At 43.6% G+C, this 10,000-nt stretch overlaps 1 protein-coding gene across 1 annotated transcript; it reads right to left on the reverse strand.

Annotated features, from left to right (window-relative positions):
- Positions 1-2,389: 2,389 nt before the first annotated feature.
- LOC126387550 (tubulin polyglutamylase TTLL7-like) lies at positions 2,390-7,079 on the reverse strand. The gene is made up of 3 exons (XM_050040063.1): positions 6,920-7,079; positions 2,998-3,156; positions 2,390-2,689 (listed from the first exon to the last, which is right to left on the reverse strand). The coding sequence occupies exons 1-3, from the start codon at positions 7,070-7,072 to the stop codon at positions 2,630-2,632; spliced, it is 372 nt and encodes a 123-aa protein (XP_049896020.1). The 5' UTR covers positions 7,073-7,079; the 3' UTR covers positions 2,390-2,629.
- Between the last annotated feature and the right edge of the window lie 2,921 nt (positions 7,080-10,000).

A 10,000-nucleotide genomic window follows, 5' to 3' on the forward strand; every position in this document is an offset into this window, starting at 1 on the left:
CGATTTCCAGTGTATTTTTGTTTTTGCTGTCAAAAGACAAAGAAAACACTTGATGAAGTCCTCAAAGCAAAACCCTTGGCACTGACAACACAAACCACAGTCTAGGCAGACTGTGTGAATGTGTCCGTACGTGTGTGTCTGTGTGAAGCGAAGATCACGGCTCAATGAAACGCCTTTCCTATACGAGACACAGATGCTGTCTGGGCTGGTTTAATGAAAGTGAACGTCTCGGGTTACGCCATTTGAGCAAGGGTGTGTGTGTGTGTATGTGTGCACGCCTATGTAGCACTGATGTTTTGAATGTCAATAGGAGGTAAAACTTGTGTTGAAAACCCCACTGAATTAAGATAAGGATCACACAAAAGCCTGTCTCTGTCTTTTTACTTTCTCTTCTCCCCCTTCTATGCTTGCTCTGAGCACAATGCGCCTGTTTGATGCCTGGCCTCGGTTTGAGAAGCATCACTCTTGCCTTCTCTGTTTTCACCCCTGTGACAAGCTATTTAGCAGGTGTGCGCTGGTCGCCGGGTTGTTCCTCTTGAGTATCCCTATTCGTTATCAGTATATTTGCAATGATTTCTCTTTGTCCGCTTACAAAGAGCCACTGTATTGTATCTTCCACAGAGGTTTTCTTGCAATGGCAAGATAAAGGCGAGTGTGTCCTCTAATCACTGGAGTTTGGAGTTGCACTACTTTGAATAACTTGTCTAAAAAAAACAGTGGCTATTTTCTGGAGGCGTAATTGGAGGATGTGAGAGGCAATCATGTTCCTTTTTCCTCCCCGGCCTCCTACACACGCTTGGAAAACAGCAGACAAAAATACAAATACAAAGGGCAGGATTAATGTCATTTGACAGTTTCTTATATATGATACCATCTAGCGCTCAGGTATCCGACTGGCTTTGAGTTTACACAGGTTGAACCTTCATTTCCTGGCTGCGTGTTTGCATGTCCAACAACCAAGTCTGACGTTTTAAAGAGTAAGAGAGGAAGACATTGTCGGAACAGCAGTCTGGGTAAAGCCCCAACGAGGCGTGGCGCACATAATTCACAGTGACACCAATAAGGGAACCTGAGAGCTGAAGTCCACAGATTCAAAACAAACCTGTGAGACCTAGATTGTGTTTCAATTCCTGACACAACTTTTTTGTATTCTGGGACTCAAGGGGGTGACAGTAAAAAAATAAAAAAAAAATGGTGAAATGCGGTGCAATACATTCAATTTACCACAAAATGCTGCAAAGTGATCTGCTGAAAAATTAAATTTGGACCTGAGGGCTTGCCATAGGGTACCGTTTGTGGCAACCAGCCTATGGGCCAGGCTGTGTGTGGCGTCCCTGCAGGATAGGAATGAACGTCGACAGGCTAAAAAGTGGTAATAAAGTTATTTTCAGGCTTGACAGCGTACGCAGTGAGGATTTGAGAAGGGGTCTCTGTGCTTGCAACTATCCCCTGACTAATCAGTTGAATTTTGGAAATAAATGATTGTTGCTGTAAATGTTGCGTGAAAGAGAAGCAGGGTTGTGTGTGTGTGTGTGTGTGTGTGTGTGTGTGTGTGTGTGTGTGTGTGTGTGTGTGTGTGTGCGTGCGCGCGCGTGGGATGTTAATTGATGAGAGTTATAGAGAGCTGCTAGTAGCACAGGGGGGATCATTACTGCTGGAGTGGAACAACTGCATTCACGGCTGTTTGCCATGTCTCATACACTTACACACAAACACAGACACACACAATGCACACACACACACACACACACATACTGTCACAGTGCACCAGCAGTCAAAAGGAACACCATCATGTTGCTCTCTCTTGTACATCCTTTTGTCATATAGTAGCTACAACTGCTCAACCACACAAAAAGAGTCAGGTAATTATAACACCCTAATTCCATGATGACTCTTGTGACACCCACCAACTATGAAATGCCACTTTTCTCCAAATCAGAGACTTTTGGAAATCACAAGATTTATTTTGGGTTGTCATGATGGGGAAAAACAAACAATTATCCCACAGGCATTCCCCATCCTTGAGTCAATTTGTGGGAAAGGGTGGGGGTGGGGGGGGTAAGGCGCGCAGCCACTTTGGGTTAAAGGATTTAGGTCACGCTTTAACTGACTGGCTGACATCAGAACGGTGAGACGGAAATCCCGGAATGGACTCTGAGCTCGAATCCATCTCCAGAATGACTGACACTTCAGAGACTGACACTGAGAGAATGAGGGGCGGGTGCCTTGCTAGTCAACCTGCCGTCCTGACCTATATTTTCCTCCCCTGCATGTGTGTGATTTCCTTTGTGTGAGCGCGAGTGGTCTTTGTCTTGTCTTATATGCAGCTTGGTATGCATGCATTTCTATTTGTATGCATGAGTGTGTATGAATGAACACATCCATGTAATTGTGCGTGCATGTTTGCGGCTGTGTACGTCCTTTTCATTTTACATGGTAAATGTGTCTGTTTGTGTTCAGAGGTGCATAAATACATACTTGAGACTGCGCGGGTGTTTGTGTGTGTTTCTGTGCACCAGGGACGAGAGTGTGTAAGCAAAATCAGTGTGTGTTTATGCTTTCTGTCAGTGCGGGGCAACGTCTCCTTCTCTCCTGCTGATGCCACATTACTTCAGTTTAGGTGCCGCTGTCACTTTAGCACCAGCATAGACAGGTGAGACTGCACAGACTGCAGCCTTCCTTTTTCTGACTGAGAAACACACACACACATACGCAGTTTCATGAATCATCCTCCCATAAATCTCCTACTGTTCTTTCATTATTTTCAATATGTTTTGAAATGGAAAACAAGTAAGAATTACTTTAAAAACCCTAACCCTATCACAAATTAACAAATTAATCTGCCCCTTTAAGTGATGTTGTGATAACGCTTATTTTCTGCAATTAATTTAATTAAAAATTCAAAAATAACAAAACAAAAAGTAGAAGAAATTATTAGGAAAAAAAGTGAGAAACACACACACACACACACACACACACACACACACGGAGTCGTACCTCCAGTAGCCAGGGTTTGAGTTTGCGGTCCAGGATGATGTCAAAGCCCAGGACCTCAAAGCAGACGCTGTCGCTCCCTGGTGGCTGGCCGGGGCGACACATGCGATAGGCGTGCAGCACGTGGGGTTCAGCCACTATCAACGTCTTCACCACCAGCTCCTGGCAGGACACACACACACACACAAACACAAAGAGTGAGAGAATCACCAGGCTGAGCTGTCAAAGAGAGCACAAATCTTACTTTTTTTTGGTGCATTCATCCTAAAAAGCCATAGGCTGCCATTTTTTATAGCCGCTGATTAACAGTCTACTTAAACTGAAAGGGTGCAATTAGGAGTCTTGCTTTAATTGCAGGTTGCAACTGCAGACAAATGCTTGAACCTTTAGATTCAGGACTAAACTTTGACAATGGAGCAATCATGACACATAGCAAACCTGTAGCCTACAGAGCTGCTTTAAAGAGGCAGGCCTACATCCAGTTCTCCTGTGTCTCAAGATACTCTGGCAGTTTAAAGCCGAGGAGAAACAGAAAGTGTTGCTGGCACAGAACCTTTAAAATTTCACCCACACACAGACTTTCACCGGTGTTGGTGGTGGTCCATCTGTGTGGCTAGTGGCTCCCAACCTGTGTTCATGTGTGCACGTATGTTTGCTGGCTGCTACCTGCCCGCTTACTCCCACTGTGCAGCTGGGGTAAACATGCTCACACTGACACACACACAGCACAAAGCTTCCCCTCACCAGTCAAGCCCCACGCAGTGCTGCTGGCCTGCAGTTTGCCCAGTCCTGTCTGACTGCTGGGTGCAGGAGAGGGGTATGGTGGTCTGGCCCTGGCCTGATAAGGCGGCAGCCCCCCTCCCTCTTCAGTCTGTCTTTTGCTCGCACACCTCCATCCATCTGTCCATCCATCCACCCGTCTGACCCACAGGCTGCCCGGCACAAACACCTGCTCCCACTACTGCCGTTTATGCCCAAAGTCCCCGGTACTGGCTGGTGTGTGTGTGTGTGTGCATGTGTGTGTCTTTGTCCCTGCCCCCATCACCTCCCTCCTTATCCTGAGCCCCCAGCACTGGCCACTGACTAGCACTGTGCATGTGTGCCTCTGTTTGTTCGCTTTGGGCTTCAATGGTTTTATAAGCCTCTTTGAATTATTTTATCCTTTATTGTTTTCAATTCACCTGCATACATTTGTGTATTATTTAAGCTATTGTATTATGCATGTGTAATTTATTAATCTTATCTATGTTTTAACAGTTTGAATAGTGTCACTTCTCTTTCTGCATCAGTGCAATTGAGACTGCGATGTTTTTAAATGACTAAATTGCCTGACGTTTAAACGCAAGTTTAAATTTAAAGTTGACTGGAAACGCAAGGAAAAAAAACTATATTATAAGAGACTTTATAGACCGCTAATCACATTTTTCAATAACCAAATCATATTTTAAATGCCGTTGAAGAGTGGTACTTTGCACCATGCATTATGAACACTGCACAAAACACAACAACAATACACTCAATTAAAGTTACCAGATAACATTTAGTCAGCCTAGTGAGAAGACATCCAGCCGGCACAAGTGTGTGTGGCTCAGACATACGTTCTACGTAAGAGTTCGCCAGACAGTTGCAGGCTTGTACCAGTCACATGGATGTGGATGTGCATGCAGTTCCATCCATTGAGTGTAAGAGTGCATGTGTGTGTGTGTGTGAAAAAGAGAGACAGAGAGTGTTTGATGATCAGAGCCGCTGGTTGGTCTCATATGCCTGTCTATATTCCTCCCGTTTTCCTCTCTGTATCGTCATCACAAGTTTAACCAACTAGTGTTTCTGTTGTCCACTGGCGAGGGTAGAAATGTTTAATTGACTAGTTGACTAATCGGGCTTCTCACTAGTCAAGACAGCAGGATGTCTGATATTAAAGCCATGGGCAGTATTACGTAAGTAAAATTTAAGGTAAAATTTAAGGTAAAACCTATTCGTCAAGCTAAATTAAATAAAAAACTGTTGAAAGGCATTAACTGTTTGGAATAGACATTTATGTGCCACAGTTTTTTGTCATTCACTAAAATGAAATATACTGTCAAAATACATTTATGCAGGAGAACTCATCAAAACGATTTTCTAAAACTGCATTTTAAATGCCTATTGATGTTCACTGTAGGACAAAGATAATCACTTTTAAAGTGTCTTATAAAAGTGTAACCCTTATTATTTCTGATTGTCCACCAAATAGACACAACATGATCAGAAAAGGAGCATTAACGTCACTCTAAAGTACCATCCCAGTGGACAAAGTGTAGCTATTTATTTGTACTGACTACTACATGTTTACTCTGACGCACACACACACCATCTGCACTCCACTTCCCCTCACCAGTCAAGCCCTACGCTGTATTGCTGGCCCGCAGTTTTCCCAGCCTGGTATGACTGCTGGGTGCAGGAGAGCAGTACGGTGGTCTAGCCGTGGCCTCGATAACTAGCCTATTTGTAGTCAGACACTGATCTCAAAATTACATCCACATAAAAAAGCTGCGGCTTTGCTGATCAAACCTTGGACACACTGCCCCATACAGCACATCAATAATACCTCAGTATGAAAGAGATGCCAGTGAAACATGGAGAAAGAAAAAAAAACACATACAAGATATTCTTAACCCCCACAGACGATCTTTTGCCAAACAAACTCTCTGACTCTCTGACTCTCTGACCGTGACCATCGGTGGGAAGAGTCAGGGCAGCCTGCTTGGTCTGTACGGGAACAAAAATGTAAGAGGAGAGATGAAAAGAGAAGGAGAGAGGAGAGTGAGCGGAGAGCATAAATACAGAGTTGAAACAAAACACAGTGTGTGAGCGCGAAACGGACAGCACTAACACCAAAGTGGTGCAACTTCTGAGGAAAGAGCAGAGACAAAAATGGTGAGAAGGCAAGAGGAGAGGAGGACGGTCTGGATGAGTCAGAGGGTGACACTCTCTGGCGTGTCACCGAGGGACAAGAAAGATGAGAGAAAACGAAAACTGAAGCGAAGAAAAGTAAAAAAAAAAAAAGAGAGAGAGAACTAGAACTTTAACGCCTTGACAAAATGGAGCACATAGAGATTTACACAAGATATATAAAAGAGGTGATTAAAGAAAGGGAAGCGAAAAGTTAAAGCACTGACCACAACACCTACAACAGTATCAAAAGCCACTTTGTTCAACATGAACATAAAGAAAAGTGAGAGCTGATAGAAAGAAGAAATAAAAGATTGCCTTGAGGAGAATATAATAACCAGTGGGATTTGATTTTGAGGTTGTAGCATGAGAACAGACAACGAAACGGAGAACAAGCACTGAGGGACCAGACAACCCCAAATGAGTATGGACAGAGGGACAAAAAGTCAAGGTCAAGAAGAATGAAACAGAAAAGAACAAAAAGGGAGTTACTAAAAGAGTAGTAACAGAAAGACAAAGGGGTGTATGATGGGATGGATTTGCGTAAGTTAAAAAGAGAATGATTGAGGAACAGGAGGTAAAGAAATCTCCCAAAAAGACTTTGATGAAAGAAAATGAACATGGTAAAGGTGTTTGGATGAGCTGAGAGTAGTGCCAGATAGCGAGAGCTCACCCTCCAGGAATGGTGTTTTCACTGAGCTCTTCCTGGAATTAAACAAAGCTCGGAAGCTTTCTGAATTACTGTCATAACAAATCATATCAAACCTTTTGCCAGTCCGCTTGTGTTCTGTGTGCAACGTGTGTTGGTTAGTAGCGAGAGCGTGTGTATATAAGAGTGTCCGCTTACAGATTAAATTTACGGGTGCCTGCGTGTGCTGTTTGCATTTGTGGTGCCCTTTGTTATCATACCGCACATCCTTGCATTTCGCGGAAATACACATCCGCCTTGATATGTCTGCATGTAGCTGTGTGTCTGTGTTTGTGCCCCACATACCGAGATGTCTCCCCAGAACTTGGCCACATCGTAGTCGTTGGTGCGGAGGAACTCGGTGAACCACCTGATGGATCTCTTGCTGCCTTTATCCACCGTCTCGTCTCGCTCAAAGTTCTCATTGTGTTTGTTGACTGAGTAGTTGGTCAGATGCATGTAGAGCTGGCTCTGTGGAGACAAAGGGGAATTGACACTAACATGTTAACACCTGTCTCTGGCTCATCATTTCTAGCTCCATTTAATTTGATAGTGCAGCAGCGACATGGGACAGCTCTCGCACAGGAACACAGATCGGAGAGAAGTAAGCTCGATTTTAAAGGCTGAATTTACTGACACTTGCACATTACTACCACTGTATAAATGACAAAACAAAAAAAAGCCTGGTCCTTGTCTTAAAGTTTGACAATACAGCATGCCTAATGACAATTTGGCCAGATATTGCTAAGTCATAGGTCCGTGGTGTACTTGTAAAACTAGTAAATATCTTCTTATAAGCTGTGACAACATTCAGTTTCAAATGTCATCACAACAGCAGATCATATTTGCACCAGATGGCGTGTGTTGTTTGTCGTTGCATAAAAATTATTCTCTTCTTCTTTCTTCTGAATTCCTTTATTTACTGAGTTGATGAAGAAATTAAGCTCATTTTCATCTGCTTCCTGCTCCCAGTTAGATGCATTCATGGCTAAAAGTTGCTCAGTATAACAGCAATTTAATACTAATGGCTACAAATATAAGCAATAGAGGACACAATAGAATGGTGCAGGAATGGGTCCCAATTTTGCACTTTTGGTTTCTCATCTTGAAGTCAATGGGTTTTTTGGATGGGTTTTTGGTTAGAAATTCCTAAAGTAAGGTCTGCAGTTAACACAAGTTTAAGAGACTTTCACATTTTGTTCCACGGCATAAAATACGGCAGTTAATACCCCACTTGTAAATTCTGAAGCTTTTACATGTCTTAAAAAAGACGCTTGCCAACAAGTAGCTATGTGAGACTACAGAGCGGTTTGAAAGAGGAGTAAAAGAAGCCATCTACGTCAAGCTGGAACGACCATCGTTAAACATAGGGGGTGGCTTGTGACACCACTTATCACCCACCTACAATGCAGTCTTGGGATCCCTCCCCAGACGACTTCACAGTTCACACCCATTCACCCCTGGTCCCACCTTCCCACCTGACCCTAATGACACACATGATGGCCAGGTGGGTCAACGACTCACATGTGACCTTAACGACTCTGCAAAAAAAGTTCACACCCACACAGGTTTTAAAGACTGCAACTCTGCACCAGTCATTTAGAACTGAAGAAGCTTCTTGGATGAGAGGCGAAACGTCTTCAAGAAACGCAAGCAAGTGCAGTTGCCTACGATATATAGCATTTATGATTACCATGACCTGGATGACTGAGCATCTTCACCAACTACACATCGCCCAAGGTGGTGGCAATGTTGAAGTCATACGACCATGGTGTAGCTCATATATAACATTAGCTTTTCACTTCTGGCGATCTTGCTGTACTAAATGTGAAGGAATCATATCCTTTCTCTTCCAGCAGAGCTTATTTTCTAGAATAATCCAAACTTCACTGGAGAAATCCTATTGGCTTTTTGTTAAGAGGACCAGGGTGACACCAGTTTCCATTTCGGCCTACAAATAAACGTCCTCTCTGCGGCGCTCTATGAAACTTTATCATAATACATGGTGTATATACTGTACTGTATATTGTACTTAAAAAGCTGCGGTACCTTTGCCAGCACTCTTTAGTGTAATTATACCTTTGTCAGTGATGATAATCATCACAGCAAACAATGTCCTCAAGGGTGTTAATGCTTTTATCCCCACAGTGCACATAGCCACGTTGTATTGTAAAACATGTTCTCCTAAGTGATATGAAACAAGAATAAAAGAAAAAGCAAAAACATCACAAAGTCGTCCCCTGGCAACAACTAAAGATGGTAAGAAATGGTGCAGCAAGAAAAGAACAGCTCGCTGTGCAATACAGGAATTATCAATGCTCTTTCTAAAAATGGTTCTTATGCTCTTATGGGATTGGCAGATAATGAGTGCAACAGCAGAACAAGCTTACCATCATAGATCACCAAAATCTCAAGCAATCAGTGATTAGAGGAGTCGGAGCTGAAGTGCCCCAGAGTTCCAACAGAGCGTGGCTAAAATGCGTCACTGAGTGGCTGATTATAACTAGCCATTGTGTAACCCCTTGTAGTCTTCCTCTCTTTAAACACTATCCCTCACAGTTGAAGACAATACATCCTTGTCCTTAGCCTACGAGGTAATAACGCTGTGACCGGAGGCCACTCCAGCCCATGATGGCTGTCTGGGATCCACTCTCTGTGGGATTGAACATCCATCTCCATGGCACGACTCACTCCATCATGTGTCACGGACTGGGTAAGACAATACACATTTGTGTCACAGGAGGGGTCCGGCGTGTCTGTGTGAGCGTGTGTTCATATTGTAGATAAGCATCATGCTTGATAGGAAGCTGTGCGTGTATGTGTGTGTGTGTGTGTGTGTGTGTGTGTGTGTGTGTGTGTGTGTGTGCATCCCGTCAGCAACAGACTGTGCTTCAGCAGGTGCAGAACCTCAAGGCAAATATGAGCGGCTTGATATTACAGGAGACATCTGGCATGTGGACATTTACGCTCAGCTGTGTGCATACAGTATGCCTGCCCATTCTGTGTGTTCGTGTGCGTCTGTGTGTGTGTGTGTGTGTGAACAATATCAGCCCTACAGTTGTCTGCATTCGGGCACTGTTGACTGTGTATATGAGTACAATATATGCATATTTTTGTGATCCTGAAGAGATTACACTTTGTTTCCCGACCTCTGTCCTCCTTCTTGTTTGTGTGTCTAATTTGATTATGTCGAGTTGCACAAGCCCGTGGCTCCGGTGTGCAGGGCAAATACACTGCTCTGCTTTCTTCTATCTGTCTGTTGTACATTTCTGACTCGCCTGATTGGCCACACACTCGGTACTGAATGTACTTTCTAATATAAATCCAAGAACAGTTGTGTATATGTCTGCAACTCATCAAACTGGCCCTGTGCACAGATGGTGCACA

Source organism: Epinephelus moara, unplaced genomic scaffold (assembly GCF_006386435.1).
Source record: "Epinephelus moara isolate mb unplaced genomic scaffold, YSFRI_EMoa_1.0 scaffold779, whole genome shotgun sequence".
NCBI lineage: Eukaryota > Metazoa > Chordata > Actinopteri > Perciformes > Serranidae > Epinephelus > Epinephelus moara.

Excerpts from the sequence above, each read along its gene's own strand:
- LOC126387550 (XM_050040063.1), bottom strand. The coding sequence starts at position 7,072 with ATGCATCTGACCAACTACTCAGTCAACAAACACAATGAGAACTTTGAG. Across the intron at positions 3,157-6,919 it reads AGTTCTGGGGAGACATCTCG|GAGCTGGTGGTGAAGACGTT; the intron begins GTATGTGGGGCA and ends GTGTCCTGCCAG. Across the intron at positions 2,690-2,997 it reads TCAAACCCTGGCTACTGGAG|TCAGAAAAAGGAAGGCTGCA; the intron begins GTACGACTCCGT and ends TGTGTTTCTCAG.